At 51.1% G+C, this 22,975-nt stretch overlaps 1 protein-coding gene across 1 annotated transcript in view; it reads left to right on the forward strand.

The window, feature by feature from the left end:
* LOC144606985 (unconventional myosin-IXb-like) overlaps nt 1–22,975 on the forward strand; it is a 119,630-nt gene that overhangs the window by 93,936 nt on the left and 2,719 nt on the right. Inside the window, 14 exon segments of the mRNA XM_078423486.1 lie at nt 2,253–2,470; nt 2,875–2,982; nt 4,375–4,551; nt 5,260–5,301; nt 6,361–6,469; nt 7,829–7,899; nt 10,086–10,278; nt 11,821–11,949; nt 13,138–13,243; nt 15,924–16,055; nt 17,760–17,874; nt 19,213–19,260; nt 20,737–20,879; nt 22,246–22,373. Of these exon segments, the coding sequence (XP_078279612.1) occupies nt 2,253–2,470; nt 2,875–2,982; nt 4,375–4,551; nt 5,260–5,301; nt 6,361–6,469; nt 7,829–7,899; nt 10,086–10,278; nt 11,821–11,949; nt 13,138–13,243; nt 15,924–16,055; nt 17,760–17,874; nt 19,213–19,260; nt 20,737–20,879; nt 22,246–22,373 (1,719 nt within the window).

Genomic DNA, 22,975 nt, shown 5'->3' on the forward strand with positions numbered 1-22,975 from the left:
AAGCTTATGTTGCCTGCTAACCCCAGTCAACGGAAAGACAATACGTGACAAACACATCAAACACATCACAAAGACAGCCTTCTTCCACCTCAAAAACATTGCCCGTCTCCGTCCATCCCTCTCCTCCACAGCTGCAGAAACCCTCATCCACGCCTTCATCACCTCCCGTCTGGACTACTGCAACAGCCTCCTCTGTGGCGCACCCTCAAAAATCATCAGTAAACTTCAATACATTCAAAACTCCGCTGCCCGTCTACTCACCCACTCCCCGATCCGTGACCTTATCACCCCCGTCCTTTACAAACTCCACTGGCTCCCCATCCCCCAGAGAATCCAGTACAAAATCCTCCTCATAACCTACAAAGCCCTCCATAACCTGGCCCCATCCTACCTGACCGACCTCCTCCACAGGCACACTCCCACCTGCACCCTCCGCTCTGCTGCTGCCAATCTCCTATCCCCCCACATCCGGACCAAACTCAGATCCTGGGGGGACAGGGCTTTCTCCATCGCTGCTCCCACCCTATGGAACTCACTACCCCAAACCGTTAGAGACTCCTCCACACTCACCACATTCAAAACATCGCTGAAGTCTCACCTGTTCAGCACTGCCTTCAACCACTGAAGGTCACCTCACCTTCTGTCTCCTTTCTCTGTTCGTTTACTTATTTACTTATTTATCTATTTATTCATTTCCCTATGTTCTCTAAATCTCTGTAAAGCGTCTTTGAGTGTATGAAAAGCGCTATATAAATAAAATGCATTATTATTATTATTATTATTAGTTGAGTCATTCACAGTGTATAGGTAGATACGTGATAAGGGAATAACGTGAATAACGTTCAGTGCAAGATAAAGCCAGCAAAGTCCGATCAAGGATAGTCCAAGGGTCATCAGAGAGGTAGATAGTAGTTCAGCACTGCTCTCTGGTTGTGGTAGGACGTTAGGCCGAGCTTTGGGCCCACTGACTTTCACCAAAAATGGCACCAAAACATGTTCAGTTAAGTTTAGAGATACAGCACGGAAAGAGGCCCTTCAGCCCACCGGGTCCATGCCGACCAGCGATCCCCGCACACTTACAATATCCTACACACACTCGGGACAGTTTACAATTTTACCAGCCAATTAGCTTACAAACCTTGTATGTCTTTGTAGTGTTGGGAGGAAACCGGAGCACCCGGAGAAAACCCACGCAGGTCACGGGGGGGAAATGTATAAACTCCGTACAGACAGCACCCGTAGTCAAGATCAAACCTGTGTCTCTGGCGCTGTGAGGCAGCAACTCTACCGCTGTGCCACCGTGCCGATTTACATTCAGTCTTACATTGATCCCATTTCTTATTTGATCGCATCATTATCAGTAGCAGTACTGTGGGAGCGTTTGGTCTTTTCCTAGAATTGAAAAGCTTTGTTAGAGAGTCATAGTGTTACAGCGTGGAAGCAGGCCCTTCGGCCCAACTTGCCCACACCGGCCAACATGTCCCAGCTACACTAGTCCCACCTGCCCGCGTTTGGTCCATATCTTATTGAAACATATAAGATAATTAGGGGATTGGACACATTAGAGGCAGATAACATGTTCCCAATGTTGGGGGAGTCCAGAACAAGGGGCCACAGTTTGAGAATAAGGGGTAGGGCATTTAGAACGGAGATTAGGAAGAACTTTTTCAGTCAGAGGGTGGTGAAGGTGTGGAATTCACTGCCTCAGAAGGCAGTGGAGGCCAGTTCGTTGGATGCTTTCAAGAGAGAGCTGGATAGAGCTCTTAAGGATAGCGGAGTGAGGGGGTATGGGGAGAAGGCAGGAACTGGGTACTGATTGAGAGTGATCAGCCATGATCGCATTGAATGGCGGTGCTGGCTCGAAGGGCTGAATGGCCTACTCCTGCACCTATTGTCTATTGTCTATTGTCTATTGTCTAAACCTGTCCTATCCATGTACCTGTCTAACTGTTTCTTAAATGTTGGGATAGTCCCAGCCTCAACTACCCCCTCTGGCAGCTCGTTCCATACACCCACCACCCTCTGTGTGAAAAAGTTACCCTTCAGATTCCTATTGAATCTTTTCCCCTTCACCTTGAACCTATGTCCTCTGGTCCTCGATTCACCTTCTCTGGGCAAGAGACTCTGTGCATCTACCCGATCTATTCCTCTCATGATTTTACACACTTTGTCTGGACTTTGTCTGGACTTTGGTCGGACTTTGTCTGGACTTTGGTTGGACTTTGTTTGGACGTTGGTCTTTGTCTTTGCAGAGCCAGAGATGGGTAAGTCTGCCACCTTGCCGATGGCCCATTCCACCCAGCACCCGTACATGGGCTCGGCCAAAGAGCCCACCACCAAGGTGAAGCGAAGCCGCAGCATTAAGATCAGCAACGCCACCACTGCGTCCATGCAATGGGGCGCACACGTGGGCCGCAAGATCACCAACGCCAACGAGCTCAAAGATCTGGACGAGTTCCTGCTCAACAAGGTGGGCCGGGACCCTGCAGCTGGATTAGACCCGCGCACAACGACCTCTGGAGCTTGCCACCAAACCGGCCCCCCTCCCCCCTCCCCCCCTCCCCCTCCCTCTCTCTCTCCCCCTTCCTCCCTCTCTCTCTCCTCTCTCCCTCCTCTCTCTCTCTCTCTCTCTCTCTCTCTCTCTCTCTCTCTCTCTCTCTCTCTCTCTCTCTCTCTCTCTCTCTCTCTCTCTCTCTCTCTCTCTCTCTCTCTCCCCCCCTCCCTCTCCCCCTCCCCCTCCCCCTCCCTCTCCCTCTCTCTCTCCCCCCCCCTCTCTCTCCCCCCCCCCCCCCTCTCTCTCTCTCTCTCTCTCCCACCTCTCTCTCCCCCTCTCAGTTGCTCCATCATGTGCTGACCAGATTCCTTTGTTGTCAGGTCAACGACCTCATCTCCCGAGATGCCCAAGAGTCGAACATTGAGATGTTGTTCATCAGCGTGACAGAGAAATTCCGCCACACACTCAAGAGCATGTACCCCGTGCACGTGAGTCCAGCCGCCAGCCTCCCCCCTCCCACCCACTACCCTCCATCAGTCTTAGTTTTTGCCAAAGATACTAGAAAAACAAAATGGACCACTCCGTCGAAATCGCCCATACTGAAGTGTAATACGCAACAGAGCGTAACTGCCGCCATTTTAGTAAGCAAAACCCGCCGTTCGCGAGTTGCGAGTTGGGATCACGGACGTTACCTGAACAGATGATGAAAATAGACTCAATATGAATTTTTGAAAGGTAATAAGACATAGTTGAGGAGGAAAGAATTTGCAGGTAAGAAAGTGTGGGGATAAGAAGGGAGCTTGCATGGGTATGTCGGGACCAAAGATACTAGAGGAGCAAGATGAACCACTTCGTCGAAATCGCCCATACTGAAGTGTAGTGCGCAACGGAGCGTAACGGCCGCCATTTTAGTAAGCAAAGCCCGCCGTCCGCTAGGCCTCTCGCAGTGTAAATAGTGTTTTGGGGGAACAGTATGTGTGATGGTCTCATTAAAATGCAGAATATATCTCATCTATCAATGCACAGATTTTTGTTATTTTTCTTTTTAAATGTTTCTGCAAGTTTTGCCTACTAAAATGGCGCCGTGACGTACTACGGTTTTTAGGGTCGAGTGGTCTATCTTGCTCCTCTAGTATCTTTTGTTTTTGCCTCCTGATTGCAGTTTAGTTAAGTTTAGAGATACTGAGAAACAGGCCCACCCAGTCCGCACCGACCAGCGACCCCCGTACGTTGAAACTACCCTACGTGTGAAACACACACTAGGGACAACTTTACATTTATATCAAGCCAATTAACCTACCAAGCTGTATGTTTTGTTTAGCGATACAGCGCGGAAACAAGCCCTTCGGCCCACCGGGTCCGCGCCGAACAGTGATCCCGCACATTAACACCATCCTACACCCACTAGGGACAATGTTTACATTTACCAAGCCAATTAATCTACAAACCTGCACGTCTTTGGAGTGTGGGAGGAAACCGAAGATCTCGGAGAAAACCCACGCAGGTCACGGGGAGAACGTACAAACTCCGTACAGACAGCACCCGTAGTTGGGATCGAACCCTGGTCTCCGGCACTGCATTCGCTGTAAGGCAGCAACTCTACCGCTGCGCCACCGTGACCGCCCAAGGATAAGGGATGGATCAGATATTAAACTGATAAGAACACATACTACACTTGACGTGGGAGGAAACCGGGAGAACGTACAGTCTCCGTTGCCCTGCCCATCCCGCGCTCGGTAGCCGGCGGGGTTATGGTGGGGTCGGCACGGGCAGGTGGCGTGGGGCTTCACGGGCGCCCCAGCGAATCTCGGTCTCGCGGTGCTTGAAGCAAGGGACGTAATCTCACCCGTTGTTCTCTCCCACTGTCCTTGTGTCTCCAGAACGGGCAAACCCACGTGGGCTACCGGGACTTGCTGCAGAACTACCAGCAGCTCCTGGGCAGGCTGGTGGGGGAGAGGCAGAAGACAGAGGTGCAGTTCGTGCTCAACCTCTTCCAGTCCCTCCTGGACGAGTTTGCCCGGGGATACTCCAGGAAGGAGGAGATGGAGGCGCTGAAAGTAAATCTGCCCACCCTGCCCTGGGAGGTGGTGGGGGGAGTGGAGGTGGAGTGGGTGTGGGGGGGGGAGTTGGGGTGGGGTGGAGTGGGGGTGAGGGGACTGGGGGTGGGGGGCCAGTGAGGTGTATGGGGGGGTTGGGTGTGGGGGGGGGGGGTGGGCTGGGGAGAGTGGGGGGGAGGGTGGGAGTTGGGTGGAGTAGGTGGGCAGTAAGGTGTATTGGGGTTGGGTGGGGGTGTGGGGGTGGGGTGGAGGGTGTATTGGGTGTGGGGGGAGGGTCTATTGGGGGGTGTGGTGGGCTGGGGAGAGTGGGTGGGAGTTGGGTGGAGTAGGGGGGGCAGTAAGGTGTATTGGGGTTGGGTGGGGGTGTGGGGTAGGGTGGGGGGTGTATTGGGTGTGGGGGGAGGGTCTATTGGGGGGTGTGGTGGGCTGGGGAGAGTGGGTGGGAGTTGGGTGGAGTAGGGGGGCAGTAAGGTGTATTGGGGTTGGGAGGGGCGTGGGGTGGGCTGGGGAGGGTGGGGGGTGTATTGGGTGTGGGGGGAGGGTCTAATGGGGGGGGGTGTGGTAGAGTGGGGAGGGTGGGACTGGGACAGATGAGAATGAAGGTATATATGGATGCTACCAGCAGGGTGACTAGGTATTAACTACAGGTGGCGAGGGAGGGTTGATGAGCTATTTTTTCACTGTCGACCTATTTCCTCACTCCACCAGCCAACAAAATCCCAGAAGAAGAGGCAGAAACGCAATCGAAACGTGAGTTCTTGCTCGGAGTCCCTCCTTGCCCTGGGATTGCCAACCTGCCTGAACGACATGCTCTGGTCCAGTGCTCTAGTGTATATGCTCCATTGCAACGTCATGTAAGCTTGGAGACATCAGAGTACAGTTAGTGTCTGCTTCAGTTTAGTTTATGCCCTGTGGCCATTTCCCCAGAGTAGCCATGGAAGGTGGCACGGTGGTAGAGTTGCTGCCTCACAGCGCCAGGGACCCGGGTTCAATCCTGACTACGGGTGCTGTCGGTACGGAGTTTGCACGTTCTCCCCGTGACCTGCGTGGGTTTGCTCCGATTTCCTTCCACACTTTAAAGATGTACAGGTTTTTGTAGGTTAATTGGCTTGGTATAAATGTAAACATTGTCCCAGGTGTGTGTGGGATAGTATTGGTGTGCGGGGATTGCCGGTCGGCGTGGACTCGGTGGGAGGATGGGCCTGTTTCCGTGCTGTATCTCTAAACTAAACTAAAAAACACTTTGAAGAGTGGTGAATCTGTGAAATTCTTTGCCACAGAAGGCTGTGGAGGCCAAGTCAATGGATATTTTTAAGGCAGAGAAAGATAGATTCTTGATTAGTGTAGATGTCAGGGGTTATGGGGTTAAGATAGATCAACCATGATTGAATGGTGGAGTAGACTTGATGGGCCGAATGGCCTAATTCTGCTCGGCACGGTGGCGCAGCGGTAGAGTTGCTGCTTTACAGCGAATGCAGCGCCGGAGACTCAGGTTCGATCCTGACTACGGGTGCTGCACTGTAAGGAGTTTGTACGTTCTCCCCGTGACCTGCGTGGGTTTTCTCCGAGATCTTCGGTTTCCTCCCACACTCCAAAGACGTACAGGTATGTAGGTTAATTTGACTGGGTAAATGTAAAAATTGTCCCTAGTGGGTGTAGGATAATGTTAATGTACGGGGATCGCTGGGCGACGCGGACTTGGTGGGCCGAAAAGGCCTGTTTCCGCGCTGTATATATATGATATGATATGACCTAATGAACTGTTTCGTTGATCGAGGGGTTGTGACTTTGGTGCCTTCACTGTTTCAGAAGGAGGTTTACGGGCACATGTTCAGCAACTACCAGGTGAACATCCGCCAGTCCTGTGAGCAGTGTTCGTCCTACATCTGGCCTATGGAGAAGGCTCTGCTCTGCTGCAGTAAGTGCGTCCTCACACCATCACGGTTGGCCTTGGCTGTGAATCACATGAAGTGCCTACAGCGGCCCCCGTGCCTACAGCCGCCGCCCCCCGGGCCTACAGCGACTCCGGGCCTACAGCTGCCCCCCGGTCTACAGCTGACCCCGGGCCTAATACGGGACAAGGGCGGTCCCATACGGGGCAAACCAATTTAGCCCAAAATACGGGATGTCCCGGCTAATACGGGACAGTTGGCAACCCTACTCCCCCCCCACTCTTTGATTCATATGATTGAGAGTGAGTTAACACATGTTGCTTCTCTTCTGTACTCTGAATTTTCCTTTACAGGTTTCTGTCAGACATGCCCCCATTCATCTCCAGTCTCCACTGACTGAAGACTCCCATTGCTGTAATTTATCTAAAAAACCACAAAAAAGCAGTCAACGAAAAACTGCTGATAGGCGGCACGGTGGCGCAGCGGTAGAGTTACTGCCTGACAGCGCCAGAGACCCAGGTTCGATCCTGACTACGGGTGCTGTCTGTGCGGAGTTTGTACGTTCTCCCCGTGACCGCGTGGGATTTCTCCGGGCGCTCCGGTTTCCTCCCACACTCCAAAGACGTGCGGGTCTGTCGGCTAATTGGCTTCGGTAAAGAATGTAAATTGTCCCTAGCGTGTGTAGGCTCACGCTAGTGCAAGATGATCGCTGGTCGGCACGGACCCGGTGGGCCGAAGGGCCTGTTTCCATGATGCATCTCTATGCTGAAATCTGGAAGAAAACAAAAAAATGCCGGAAAAGCTCAGCCAGTCGGGCAGCATCCGTGGAACTAGGATCAGTCGACGTTTCGGGTCCACAGCTATCTCATTGCCTGACCATGGTGACAATTATTGATCCGGGGTTGTTTCCCAGTTGGGTGGAAAGTTTAATCAAACTGAATGACAAAAGATATCTTCTATCTCTTCTCAATCATTCTAGAGGGCATAGCTTTAAGGGGAGAGGGGCAAAGTTTGAAGTAGATGTACGGGGGCAATTGTTTTTTTAGGCGGGGGTGGGGTTGGTGCCTAGAGCGTGCTGCCGGGGCGGTGGTGAAGGCAGATACATTGAAGACGTATTGAGATAGTAGTCACGCTGTGCAGGGAATGGATGGGTATAAATCATGTGCAGGCAGATGAGATTAGTTGACCTTGGCGTCATGTTCGGCACAGGCATTGTGGGCCGAGTGGCCTCGTTCCTTCGCTGGACCGTGTGTTCGATGTCGAGCTGTGCAGGATTCTGCACGGGGAAGATGGATTTTATTTGTGGGACCCCCCCCCCCCCCACCAAGCTGGGATTTATTTGCTGGGTGATGACGACTGCCTAATGGTTTGCTCTCTGTCCCCAGCCTGCAAGATGACGTGTCACAAGAAGTGTTTGGTCAAGATTCAACATGCCTGCCAGTCCTGCTGTAACAAGGTGCGCACTTTCACACGGCCTGTTGCGAGGCTGACAAAGATGGCCCAGGGCCCACGTGCAGCTCCAGGGCCCATGTGCTGGTGCCGTGAGACGCTGCGCCCTTGCACTAGAGCCTCACGCAGCGCAGGGCAGCGCTGGTTCACCCACGTCAATCCCCGGGATGGCGGGACTGTCACAATGAGGAAAGATTGGAAAGACTGGGCTTGTATTCACTGGAGCTTAGAAGAATGAGAAGGGGACCTTATAGAGAGAGGTATAAAATTATTAGAGGACTGGACAAGCCAGATGCAGGAAAAATGTTCCCAATGTTGGGGGAGTCCAGAACCAGGGGCCACACAGTCTTAAGAATAAAGGGGAGGCCATTTAAAACTGAGGGGAGAAAAAAACCTTTTCACCCAGAGAGTTGTGAGTTTGTGGAATTCTCTGCCACAGAGGGCAGTGGAGGGCCAATTCACTGGGTTAGATAGATAGATAGAGTTAGAGTTAAAAGAGAGTTAGATAGAGCTCTAGGGGCTAGCGGAATCAAGGGATATGGGGAGAAGTTGGGCACAGGCTACTGATTGTGGATGATCAGCCATGATCACAATGAATGGCGGTGCTGGCTTGAAGGGCTGAATGGCCTCCTCCTGCACCTATTTTCTATGTTTCTGTGCTTCTAACGCAGCCCCGCACTGCTCTGCCTGCACCGCCTCCTCACAATGCACCCTACCCCCAATGCACCCCACCCTCCCAATGCACCCCACCCCCCCAATGCACCCCACCCTCACAGTGCACCTCACCCCCCAATGCACCCCCCCCCCCCCAATGCACCCCACCCACCCAATGCACCCCACCACCCCCAATGCACCCTCCCTCACAATGACCCCACCCTCACAATGCACCCCACCCCCCCAATGCACCCCACCCCCCCCAATGCACCCCACCCCCCCAATGCACCCCACCCCCCCAATGCACCCTCCCCCCCAATGCACCCCACCCCCCAATGCACCCCTCCCTCACAGTGCACCCCACCCTCAAAATTCCCCCCCAACCCCCCCAATGCACCCCACCCCCCCAATGCACCTCTCCCTCACAGTGCACCCCACCCTCACAATGCGCCCCACCCCCCCAATGCACCCCACCCTCCCAATGCACCCCACCCTCAGAATGCACCCCACCCCCCCAATGCACCCCACCCTCCCAATGCACCCAACCCTCACAGTGCACCCCACCCTCACAATGCGCCCCCCCCCCAATGCGCCCCACCCCCCCAATGCACCCCACCCCCCCAATGCACCGCCTCCTTACACGTGCTGCTTCACTCCCTCATTGGGCCGATTCACTCCTCTCTCCTTGCATCTGTCATAGAAACATAGACAATATGTGTAGGAGGAGGCCATTCGGCCCTTCGAGCCAGCACCGCCATTCAATGTGTTCATGGCTGATCATCCGTCTGTGCTTCCCGGCTGGTTCTGTGCCTGCCCCTCTGCTGTGGTTCCTGGCCGATTCTCCACACCCCCCCCCCCATGCCGACCACTCTGCCTGTTCACAGTAGGGTTGCCAACTTCCTCACTCCCAAATAAGGGACAAAGGGTGACGTCACCGTCCCGCGCCCCACGTGACCTCACCCAGCCAGCGGCCACGCGCTCCCACTCCCGCTCCGTTAGGTGGCGCCCGGGCCTACAGTGTCCGGGCCTACAGTGTCCGGGCCTACAGTGTCCGGGCCTACAGTGTCCGGGCCTACAGTGTCCGGGCCTACAGGTTCCGGGCCAACAGTGTCCGGGCCTACAGTGTCCGGGCCTACAGTGTCCGGGCCTACAGTGTCCGGGCCTACAGTGTCCGGGCCTACAGGTTCCGGGTCTACAGTGTCCGGGCCTACAGGTTCCGGGTCTACGGAGGCCCCCGGACCTAATATGGCACAAGGGCTGTCCAAAACGGGACAAACCACTTTAGCCCAAAATACAGGATGTCCCGACTAATACAGGACAGTTGGCAACCCTAGTTCACAGTGATGCTACCCCAACGAACCTCTGTTTGGGTTCTGTCGGAGCTGACTGCTTGCCCCGCCACCACACCCCCTCCTTTCAATTTTATGAACAAAAGAACTCCCAGCTGTGCCCCAGTTGATATGCCATTGCACCAAGCCAGCCGTCCAGGGCGGTATCGAGACGCACCCGCCTCACCCGTTGTTTCCTTCCCGTGGACAGAATGACGCAGACGGGGCGCTGCGGCATTTCGGGGTGGAGGTCCCGCAGCTGACGGACGAGAACCAGACGGTACCGGTGGTGCTGGAGAAGCTGCTGGAGTTTGTGGAGATGCACGGACTCTACACCGAGGGCATTTACCGCAAGTCCGGGGCGGCCAACAAGATGAAGGAGTTACGCCAGCTTCTGGACGAGGGTGGGTTCAGGGGCTTGATCGTCCTCCACCAACCTTGCTGCTGTCGTGTAGTTTGGTGGTCGTTTGGCGGTCGTTTGGTGGTCATTTGGTTGTCGTTTAGTGGTCGTTTAGTTTAGCTGGGAAGAAGATAAGACTTTATTGCCTTCTGTCACAGCGCCCTGTGGCGGATGTTTAGGTTGAATTTTATGTAGTTGTGTGTCTTGTTGCTTTTTCTTGGTTTGACTGAAAATGGCAAATCAAATTCTTTGCATGTTCTTGAGGAACAAAACTGCAGATGCTGGTTAAAATCGAAGGTAGACACAAAATGCTGGAGTAACTCAGCGGGTCAGGCAGCATCTCGGGAGAAAAGGAATGGGTGCTGTTTCGGGTCGAGACCAAGAGTTTCGACCCGAAACGTCACCCATTCCTTCTCTCCCGATATGTTGCCTGACCCGCTGAGTTACTCCGGCATTTTGTGTCTACCTTTGTATGTTCTTACGTACTTGGCTAATAAATTTCCTTGTAATCCTTGTAGATTAGTTGTAGTTTAGGGTTTAGTTTCAGATTTGTTTTAGCTTTCTATTTTAGCTTTAGTTCATTGTCATGGGTACTCTACTGTAAAAAGCTTCTTTTGTTGCACACTACCCAGTCAGCGGAAAGACGGCACTTGATTACAGCTACACGATAAAGGGAATAACGTTCAGTGCAAGATAAAGTCGAGTAAAGTCTCATTACAGATAGTCCGAGGGTCTCCAATGAGGTGGATGGGAGGCCAGGATCGCTCTCTAGCTGGTGATAGGATGGTTCAGTTGGCTGATAAAAGCTGGGAAGAAACTGCCCCTGAATCTGCAGGTGGCCTGTATGCACTGGTGTTTAGAAGGATGAGAGGGGACCTCATTGAAACTTTCCGAATAGTGAAAGGCCTGGATAGAGTGGATGTGGAGAGGATGTTTCCACTAGTGGGAGAGTCTAGGACCAGAGGTCATAGACTCAGAATCAAAGGATTTTCGTTTAGGAAGGAGATGAGGAGGAATTTTTTTAGTCAGAGGGTGGTGAGCCTGTGGAATTCATTGCCACAGAAGGCTATGGAGGCCAAGTCAGTGGATATTTTTAAAGCAGATAGATTCTTGATTAGTACATTAGTAAAAAATTATTAAAAAAGATAAAAAGGACTGGACAAGCTAGATGCAGGAAAGTTAGTTCCCAATGTTGGGGGAAAGTCCAGAACCAGGAGCCACAGTAAGAACAGTAAGAACCAGGGGCCACAGTAAGAATAAAGGGGGGGGGGCATTTAAAACTGAGATGTGGAGGCCAAGTCAAGGGATATTTTTAAGACAGAAATAGATAGGTTCTTGATTAGTATGGGTGTCAAGGGTTATGGGGAGAAGGCAGGAGAATGGGGTTAGGAGGAGGGAGCGATAGATCAGCCATGATTGAATGGTGGAGTATACTTGATGGGCCGAGTGGCCTAATTCTGCTCCAGTCACTAATGAACTTATGAACTCTTAGCCCCTGCAGATTCCTGTCGTTGAATGTAACGCGTGGTGTTATTGTGTCTCTCAGATCCAGGCTTGGTTCTCCTCGAGCAGTACCACATTCACGCCATAACGGGAGTGCTTAAACTCTGGCTGAGAGAGCTCCCTGTTCCACTCATGTCCTTCTGCCTGTACGGTGACTTCCTGCGTGCCATTGGTGAGTCACGGCACTTTGCCCCTGGTTATGTCGTGAGTTTGAGACGTGAATCCTTCGAGGAGGCCATTTGGTCCCGACATACCCCGTCGACCCTAAAAACCGTAGTACGTCGTGGCGCCATTTTAGTTGGCAGAAACTTGCAGAAACATTTAAAAAGAAAAATAACAAAAATCTGTGAATTGATAGATGAGATATATTCTGCATTTTAATGGTATCATCACACATACTGTTCCCCCAAAACACTGATTACACTGCGAGAGGCATAGCAGACGGCTGGTTTTGCTTACTAAAATGGTGGCCGTTACACTCCTTTGCGCACTACACTTCAGTATGGGCGATTTCAACGGAGTGGTTCATCTTGCTCCTCTAGTATCTTTGGTCCCGACATACCCATGCAAGCTCCCTTCTTATCCCCACACTTTCTTACCTACAAATTCTTTCCTCCTCAACTATGTCTTATTACCTTTCAAAAATCCATATTGGGTCAATTTCCGTCACCTGTTCAGGTAACGTCCGTGATCCCAACTCGCAATGTACAAGAAAATGTTTGCTCCTTATCCGTGATGTTCCACAGGGCCTGCCGCTGTAAATGGCCGGCCTCTCTCCCCAACTGTTTCCACCCAACCCTGGCCTCTTAGTTAATCCCCTGTTTATTCTTACATGGTCCGTGCCAAAGTGCCGGGCCCAGAGTTTGCCCAGTGCCCCAGATGGGGCATTATCAATGATTGCAGGAAGGTATCTCCATTGAAGCACATCATTATACAGCACACAAGGTGGCCATTCAGCCCATCAAGTCCTTTGCTTGAAACAGTGGGCATAGCAACTTCAATGGTGACCTGCCTGGGCACAGAAAGCGCAGAGGTCCGGTGTTCTCAGTGTGGGCTCCTTTACATTGGCAAGACCAACACACACACACACAGACAGACACGCAGACAGGCACAGACACGCAGACAGGCACAGACACGCAGACAGGCACAGACACGCAGACAGGCACAGACACGCAGACAGACACACACATACGCAGACACACGCATTCACGCACAGACACGCACTCACGCGCACACACTCACGAGCGCACAAACAGACACACACACACACACAAACACACACACACTTGTGAAGCTCCCCGTTTAACTCTTTATTCCCTGCAACTGAGTGAATCATCTCCCATTCCTGCATTTCTTTCAGAACACCCAGGAAGGCAAGAGAAAGTCCAAGCGGTTTACAGCGTCCTTGAGCAACTGCCTAGCAGTGTCTTCGACACTCTTGAACGTCTTATCTTCCACCTGATCAAGTAAGTGGGTCACTGGGAAAGGGGAGGTTTCAGGTAAACACATCCACGGATGTTGCAAACCACTGGGCTTAAAGTTGGCAAACGCTGTGTCCTGGCTCCAGAGGACGTCGTCTCCTCACGCTCCCCGAGGGATTACGTTTAGGTTTATCATTGACACAGGTACACGAGGTACAGTGAAAAGCTTTTGTCTGCATTCCCTCCAATCAAATCAGATACCATACATGAATACCATCAGGCCCAACACGTAAAGTGATACATTAAAAAAATGATCGTAAGAGATTAACCTTATTCATTGCTATTTTCCCACCTGCAGAACTATAATGGGTGTCTTTTTTTTAATTCACAGAGTTTTGTAAGATAAAACCGAGTTATGAGGACAATGCTTCCGTGTGCGGCCACACACGTGACCAGTCATATTTGACCTCTGACCATAAACAAACATTGTCAGCATAACATATCAAAATTTCACTTGATAAACGTCGACATGCATAAGTCATATATACAGTACAAAACAATGTACCTGTAATGCTTTCAGAATTAGAAGGGATGTATTCCATAATTTTTCATATTTCTGGTGGCTCACGTGACTGAGAATGGCCCTTGGTACAAAAGGTAGAGTGAAGATAAAGATGCCAGATTGCAGAATAGATTTCTCAGCATTGTAGCCTAACAGCTCCAGAGATAAAACCCAGTGATCTCAGTTAATGAATTGGGACCTTAACCTAGCTAAGTTTCCACCAGTGGGAGAGTCTAGGACTAGAGGTCACAGCCTCAGAATTAAAGGACGTTCTTTTAGAAAGGGGATGAGAAGAAATTTCTTTAGTCACAGGAAGCTGTGGAGGTCAAGTCAGTGGATATTTTTAAAGCAGAGATAGATAGATTCTTGATTAGTACATTAGTAAAAAATTATAAAAGGACTGGACAAGCTAGATGCAGGAAAGTTAGTTCCCAATGTTGGGGGGAAGTCCAGAACCAGGGGCCACTGTAAGAATAAAGGGGGGGCCATTTAAAACTGAGATGAGAAGAAACTTTAGTTCCCAATGTTGGGGGGAAGTCCAGAACCAGGGGCCACTGTAAGAATAAAGGGGGGGCCATTTAAAACTGAGATGAGAAGAAACTTTTTCACCCAGGGAGTTATGAATTTGTGGAATTCTCTGCCACAGAAGGCAGTGGATGAATTTAAGAGAGTTAGAAAGAGCTCTGGGGGCTAGCGGAATCAAGGGATATGGGGAGAAGGCAGGCACGGGTTACTGATTGTGGACGATCAGCCATGATTACAATGAATAATACGGGACAAACCAATTTAGCTAAAAATACGGGATGTCCCGGCTAATACAGGACAGTTGACAACCCTATTCTATGACTCTGTGACCAATCAAGGGTGGAGAAGTGGGGGTCACAATGTCACTTGCTGGAGGAGCCTGAAGGGGAGGAATGTTTAATGGGGTGAGATTGTGTAAATGGAGTGGAGAGCCAAGGTGGTGAAGAAAGTGCTGAGGAAGGAGTGGGATTCATGTGAGTCTGAGGAAGGAGGGGAATATGTTATTGGGTGGGAGCAGTAGTTTATGGGGAAGGTTTACATTTTCAGAGAGGGGCCGGATGAGACTCACTCTGATCTCGAGTATGATGGGTTCTCTGCAGCTCTCCGTGGGCACCACATGGGATCTCAAACTCCATTCATTCTCCCACGGGAGACTGGCGTTGAGAGGGAGAGATAGATCAGCCGTGATTGAATGGTGGAGTAGACTGGATGGGCCAAATGGCCTATTTCTGCTCCTGTAACTGAAGTTATGAACTGCAGGAGGGTGGCATTTGTTGGAGGTGCAGGTTGTGATTGAATGTTTTTGTTTCACTTTAGCTTAGTTTATTGTCACCTGTACCGAGTTTCAGTGCCGGGGTACTGATTGAGAATGATCAGCCATGATCACATTGAATGGCGGTGCTGGCTCGAAGGGCCGAATGGCCTCCTCCTGCACCTATTGTCTATTGTCAGTGCTAACCAGTCTGCAGAATGACAAAACATGATTACAATCGATCCATTTACAGTGTATAGATACGTGATAAGGGAATAGCGTTTAGTGCAAGGTAAAGCCAGTAAAGTCCGATCATGGATAGTCCGAGGGTCACCAAGGAGGTAGATAGTGGTTCAGCACTGCTCTCGGGTTGTGGTAGGATGATTCAGTTGCCTGATAACAGCTGGGAAGAAACTGTCCCTGAATCTGGTGGTGTGTATTTTCAGAGTTGTGAATCTGTGGAATTCTCTGTCACAGAAGGCAGTGGAGGCCAATTCACTGGATGTTTTCAAGAGAGAGTTAGATTTAGCACTTGGGGCTAACGGAATCAAGGGATATGGGGAGATACGGGGTACTGATTCTGGATGATCAACCATGATTATATTGAATGGCGGTGCTGACTCAAAGGGCCGAATGGCCTACTCCTGCACCTATTGTCTATGTTTCTGTGTTTACCCTTGGCACGATCCATTCAGGATATCCAGGCCTAGATCCTCCACTGTGCCAACTCAGGTAAAGTTCTCCATATAAGAGAGACCAAGTAAATGGAGGTGGTGATTGTACCGGGCCCTAGTAAACTCAGACCTGAGGGGTCTGAACTCTTTCCTCGCCGACGTTGTGCTTTTGGGATTGTGGTCCCTGTGTGACGCAGATGCTCTTGGTTTCAGGGTAGCCGAGCTGGAGGAGATGAATCGGATGTCTCCCAATGCTCTGGCCATCGTCTTTGCTCCATGTATCCTCCGGCCCCCTGACACCTCTGACCCACTGATGAGCATGAAGGACGTCTCGAAAACAACCATGTGAGTCTTCGCCCTCCTTATTCCAACAGGAAATTAATCCCGGTAGCTGTGTGTGACGGGGAAGAGTATAAATCTTCCCGAACTGGCGGTGAACTGACTTTAGGTCACTTTCCATGGGGCACAGGCCATGAGAATTTACCTAATCTTATTTATAAAATGCTGGAGTAACTCAGCAGGTCAGGCAGCATCTCAGGAGAGAAGGAATGGGTCGACCCGAAACGCCACCCATTCCTTCTCTCCTGAGATGCTGCCTGACCTGTTGAGTTACTCCAGCATTTTGTGAATAAATACCTTCGATTTGTACCAGCATCTGCAGTTATTTTCTTACATTGACCTAATCTTGCTCGTTCGCTCACACAAAGGACGTGGGAGAAGGCAGGAGGGAGGGATTGATCAGGCATGATCGAATGGCGGAATAGACTTGATGGGCCGAATGGCCTAATTCTACTCCTGTCACTTCTGACCTTATGACCTAAACCGTTGACGCCACCATCTTTACCCCCTCCGACGCCGCCATCTTGTGACAGCGCTAAATCAGATTATTGGTGGTATCCATCGCTGCTCCCACCCTATGGAACTCACTACCCCAAACCGTTAGAGACTCCTCCACACTCACCACATTCAAAACATCGCTGAAGTCTCACCTGTTCAGTACTGCCTTCAACCACTGAAGGTCACCTCACCTTCTGTCTCCTTTCTCTGTTCGTTTATTTATTTACTTATTTATCTATTCATTTCCCTATGTTCTCTAAATCTCTGTAAAGCGTCTTTGAGTATATGAAAAGCGCTATATAAATAAAATGCATTATTATTATTATTATTATCTTGTGCACAAATTGGACATTGGGTTTCTCCGACCATTTCAACCACTGACATTTACTTCAATGGCCATGAAGAGTGGCCTCTGGTACTGTCTGCTGCCTCGCTGCACAGGGACCCAGGTTCATTCCTGACCTCGGGTGCTTTCTGTGTGGAGTTTGCTCGTTCTCCCTGTGACCGCATGGGTTTCCTCCAGCATGTCCGGTTTCCTCCCACATCTCAATGGCGTGCAGGTTTGCAGCTTACTAGGCTTGTATACACTGGAATTTAGAAGGATGAGAGGGGATCTTATCGAAACGTATAAGATTATTAAGGGGTTGGACACGTTAGAGGCAGGAAACATGTTCCCAATGTTGGGGGAGTCCAGAACAAGGGGCCACAGTTTAAGAATAAGGGGTAGGCCATTTAGAACGGAGATGAGGAAAAACGTTTTCAGTCGGAAAGTTGTGAATCTGTGGAATTCTCCGCCTCAGAAGGCAGTGGAGGCCAATTCTCTGAATGCGTTCAAGAGAGAGCTAGATAGAGCTCTTAAGGATAGCGGAGTCAGGGGGTACGGGGAGAAGGCAGGAACGGGGTACTGATTGAGAATGATCAGCCATGATCACATTGAATGGCGGTGCTGGCTCAAAGGGCCGAATGGCCTACTCCTGCACCTATTGTCTATTCTCTCTCTCTGTGTGTCGGGGCGTGGATGCGAAAGTGGGTTCATGTAGAACTGGGTGATCGACGGTGGGTGTGAATTTGGTGGGCCAAAGGACTTGTTTCCATGCTGTCTCCTTCAATGTGGAATGTCTTGAGGGGTGGATAGGTGACATAGAGAAGGCCAGTTCTATCTGAACAGCATTGTGTGTGTGTGTTGAGGTCTTCTTGACTTACTCATTGCAGGTGTGTGGAGTTGCTGATCAATGAACAGATGCGGAAATACAAGATTAAAATGGATGAAATCACCCAACTGGAGACAGCAGAGCAGCTAGCTGTCCGCCGCCTCTCCCTCCTCCGCGTAAGTTGGTCAACGCACAATGACAAAGGCCCACACAAAGTGCTGAAGTAACTCAGAGGCTCAGGCACCATCTCTGGAGTCAAACATTTCTGGTCGAGATCCTTTTTCAGACCGAGTCAAGGGGAAAGGGGAACGGGAGATATAGACGGTACTTAGGACAAATGAATGGAAAATATGCAAAAAGGCAACAATAATCAAGGAAATGTGGAGCCCACAATGGTCTATTGTTGGCTGTGGGATAGGTGACAGTGGAACTCAACAGGACGACACTGAAACTAGTACGACGACTAGGATAGGGAGGAACAGAGAGGGGGGGGGAGATGCAAGCGTTACTTTAAGTTAGAGAAATCAAAATGGGGTGTAAGCTGCCCAAACAAAAATGTGAGGTGCTTTTCCTCCAATTTACGTTTGGCCACGCCCTGATAATGGAGGTGGCCCAGGGCAGAAAGGTCAGTGTGGGAATGGGAAGGGGAATTAAAAGTGTTTGGCAACGGGGAGATCACATAGGCCGAAGCAGACTGAACGAAGGTGTTCAGCAAAACGATTGCCGAGTCGGCGCTTGGTATAACAATAACAAAGGTTTTGGAAAATAGAAAGCCTTTCAGCCCCCAAGTCTATGTGGTACCATTCACAGGCCATTCGGCCCCAAGAGCCATCTTTGCTGATTTCCCCATTATTTTTGATTTTTGAAGTTGTTTCTCTGTGAGGAATGTCACAGTTAGTGTGTAAGTGAGATTAGAGCGGGTAAAGGAGCATTATTCCAGAGATGATCGTAAGTTCTAGGAGCAGAATAAGGCCATTTGGCCCATCAAGCCTACTCTGCCATTCAACCATGTCTGATCTATCTTTCCCTCTCAATCCCATTCTCCTGCCTTCTCCCCATAATGGAGCCAATGACTGACAATCTGGTTTGCAGAAAGGAACTACAGATGCTGGTTTATACCAAAGATCGACACGACGTGCTGGAGCAACTCAACAGGCCGGGCAACATCTCTGGAGAAAAAGGATGCATGACGTTTCGGGTCTGACCCGAAGCCATCCATCCTTTTTCTCCAGAAATGCTGCCTGACCCGCTGAGTTACTCCAGCGCTTTGTGTCTCCCTCTCTGGCAGTCTGGGTTAGGATTGTGCCCTGGTGTGGAATGAAGAAGATCCACAGTCTTGACATGCAGCCTTTTTTAATCATCCCGGGCCTGCTGTGGGACCTGGGGCTCGGAGAATGGATGCAAGGTTTGCTCCACTGTCGTTTCTGCATCTGCTGGCCGGACTTGGGACGGTGTTGGTGATTTTTTGTCTTCCTTTCTTTCTCCTCTTCCTCACTCTTGCTCTTGTCCTCCAGCTGTGGCCTCTTGACGTCGGGTTTTCTGCTCCATATGATGGGGTGCTGGTAGGTACTGGGCTAGTTTGGATGACCTTCCTGTCTGCATGTGTGCTCTCATTCTCACACTGCTTGCATGCAACACGCCCCCACCCCCTCCACTGACCACCCTCGCCCACTGCAGTGCCTGCAGTCTCTGCATGCCACCTCCCTGAATGCCACCCCAATCACATCGCCACACGCCTGGCACAGCTAGGGGTTGCCAACTATCTCACTCCCAAACACGGGACAAGGTGACGTCACCGCCCCGCCCACGCCCCACGTGACCTCACCCAGCCAGTGGCCACGTGCTCCCGCTCCACCAATGGCGGCCGCCCGGGCCGGGAGGTGGGTTGCCACGCAACCTCCGTCAGGCGGCGCCCGGGCCTCCGGACCTAGACTGTCCGGAGCTAAAATGTCGGAAACCTAGAGTGTCGGGACCTACAGCATCAGGGCCTACATCGTCTGGGCCTACAGCGCCCACCACCCCGGGCCTAATACGGACAAGGGCAGTCCCATACGGGACAAACGAATTTATCCCAAAATACGGGATGTCCTGGCTAATACGGGACAGTTGGCAACCTTGGGCACAGCCGATGTGGTCTACCTACTCAAGTGTACCTGCACTACAAGTGCCCCTAACCTCTTTCCCTCTGCAACTCCCATCCTCCTGGTGTTGCCCTGCTTTGTCGGCGCCAACACGTGGCGACGTTTGCAAACTGCCTAGGTTGCATGCAAAACAAAGCGTGTGACAATCCATCCATTCATTCCCTCCGGGAGTAACTGAGGTCTCAAAATGCGATTCATTAATTGTCCACAGATGTCCCAGATTTCAGCTGTAAAGTTTGAAGGGGGGCGGGAGGTGCAATATGGTGCAATGTTGTAGACTTTCCACACCAGAAGGGAAAGTGAGTACTACAAGGGGTATTGGGGTATATCCCCCACAGGGAGTTGCCACAGTTGTGCCCCATGTTGTCGTTCCCCCCCACTATGGAGTCACCTGGTCATCGAGTCAAAGATTAATACGGTGTGGAAACAGGCCCTTTGGCCCAACTTGCCCACACCGGCCAACAATGTCCCAGCAATGTCCAACTTGCCTGCGCTTGGTCCATAACCCTCCAAACCTGTCTTATCCATGTATCTGTCCAACTGTTTCTTAAATGATGGGATAGTCCCAGCCTCAACGACCTCCTCTGGCAGCTTGTTCCAGACATTCACCACCCTCTGTGTGAAAAAGTTACCCCTCGATTCCTATTAAAATTCCTGTTCAGGTGGATGTTCGTGTTGTTACTTGAGAGGGGAGCACCAGGGCACATTCCTTGTATGTGTACATACTTGGCCAATAAAATTATTCATTCATTCATTCATTCATTACTGGCTGATTTTTCTCCCCCTTTTAACATCCCACGCCTCCAGTCATCACCCTAACTGTGATCCAAATGTTGGATGGAACCAGTCCACCAAGGAGCTCTTCCGATGATCATCGTCTTCCCTCCTCCATTTTAGAGCAAAGTGCCTCGGTCCCCAAAGGCCACGGAGAAGCCCCCACCCCTGGTGAACCTGGAGGAGGAGGAGCAGCCGTCAGACACCGACATGGAACATGAGGAAGAAATCCTGATTGAGCGGATCCAGTCGATAAAGGAGGAGAGGTCAGTGCAGGGGGGGAGGGGGGATGGGGCACGTGCCTTGCCATGAATAACGACAAGGGCGGTCACGGTGGCCTTACAGCTAATGCAGCGCCGGAGACCCGGGTTCGATCCCGACTGCGGGCGCCGCCTGTACGGAGTTTGTACGTTCTCCCCGTGACCTGCGTGGGTTTTCCCCAAGATCTTCGGTTTCCTCCCACACTCCAAAGACGTACAGGTTTGTAGGCTAATTGGCTTGGTAAATGTAAAAATTGGCCCTAGTGGGTGTAGGATAGTGTTAATGTGTGGGGATCGCTGGTCGGTGCGGACCCGGTGGGCCGAAGGGCCTGTTTCCGCGCTGTGTCTCTAAACTGAACACTGCTTGGGGAGCAGCTATCTCCCTCATCAATTCTGTCTGTGGTGGGGTGGGGGGGGGGGGGGGAGGGCATTAAAATCTCCGGGCAGGGATCTTTGGGAGACGCCCCAGCCTTGCTCCCTCAACCCTCCTTACCCAATGTAAGTTCACAAATTCTAGGAGCAGAATTAGGCCATTCGGCCCATCGAGTCTAGGAAGAAGGGTTTCAACCCAAAACGTCACCCATCCCTTCTCTCCTGAGACGCTGCCTGTCCCGCTGAGTTACTCCAGCATTTTGTGTCCATCTTCGGTTTAAACCAGCATCTGCAGTTCCGAGCTACACATTGAGTCTACTCTGCCATTCAATCATGGCTGATCTATCTTTACCTCTCAACACCGTCCTCCTGCCATTGCCCCCGTAACCCCTGACACCCTTAATGTCCTGCCATTAACCCCTTGGGGGGCAACTGGTGCGTTGCTAGTGTGGACTCATTTGCATGTCAAGATGGTTGTAAGTGGGCAGTGGTAGAGTTGCTGCCATGCAGCGAATGCAGCGCCGGAGACCCGGGTTCGATCCCGACTACGGGTGCTATAAGACAATAACTGCAGATGCTGGTACAAATCGAAGGTATTTATTCACAAAATGTTGGAGTAACTCAGCAGGTCAGGCAGCATCTCAGGAGAGAAAGAATGGGTGACATTTCGGGTCGAGACCCTTCTTCAGATGTACGGAGTTTGTACGTTCTCCCCGTGACCTGCGTGGGTTTTCTCCGAGATCTTCGGTTTCCTCCCACACTCCAAAGACGTTCAGGTTATTGAGGTTAATTGGCTGGGCAAATGTAAAAATTGTCCCCGGTGTGTGTAGGATAGTGTGTTAATGTGCGGGGATCGCTGGTCGGCGCGGACCCGGTGGGCCGAAAGGGCCTGTTTCCGCGCTGTATCTCTAAACTAAACTTTATAAAAAGTGGTGGGTGCGAGCCAGGGCTCACTGGGTTCTCGCCGCGAGGTGCTGACCGTACCTTTTCCCGTCCGCAGGGATCAGCTGACCCTTGCACTCCCACAGTTGGAGCAGAGGGGCTCCGATGAAGAAAACCAGGATTCCGAGGCTTCCTTGAGCACGGAGAGCCTTCTCTACGATCGGCCAGGGCAGGCGGAGCCCGGAGGTCAGTAAAAAGTAGGTTGCCATCTTGTGTACCTCCGTTTATTTCCCTCAGGCTCCCTTTAGTGCACTTTAGTTTATTATTGTCACGTGAACCGAGGTACAGCAAAAAGCTTCTTCGTTGTTGCATGCTATTCCAGTCAGTGAAAAAGAACTGCAGACGCTGGTTTAAATCGAAGGTAGACACAAAATGCTGGAGCAACTCAGCTGGTCAGGCAGCATCTCGGGAGAGAAGGAATGGGTGACGTTTCGGGTCCTCCTCTCCCGAGATGCTGCCTGACCCGCTGAGTTACTCCGGCATTTTGTGTCTACCTTGGTGAAAATGACTACACATGTTTATAATCAAGCCGTCCACAGTGTACAGATACAGGATCAAGGGAATAACGTTTAGTGACAGATGAAGTCCAGTAACGTTCGATAAAAGACAGTCTGAGGGTCTTTGATTAGGTCGATGGGTGATCAGGACCGCTCTAGTTGCTGATAGATGGTTCGGTTGCCTGATAACTGATGGGAAGTGACTGCCCCTGAATCTGGAAATGATGCATTTTTAAACTTCTATACCTCTTTCTTGCCTAAAGTTGCTCAAGTTCCCTACTTTGAACCCTT

The sequence above is a fragment of the Rhinoraja longicauda genome, chromosome 28, assembly GCF_053455715.1.
Source record: "Rhinoraja longicauda isolate Sanriku21f chromosome 28, sRhiLon1.1, whole genome shotgun sequence".
Taxonomy (NCBI): Eukaryota; Metazoa; Chordata; class Chondrichthyes; order Rajiformes; family Arhynchobatidae; genus Rhinoraja; species Rhinoraja longicauda.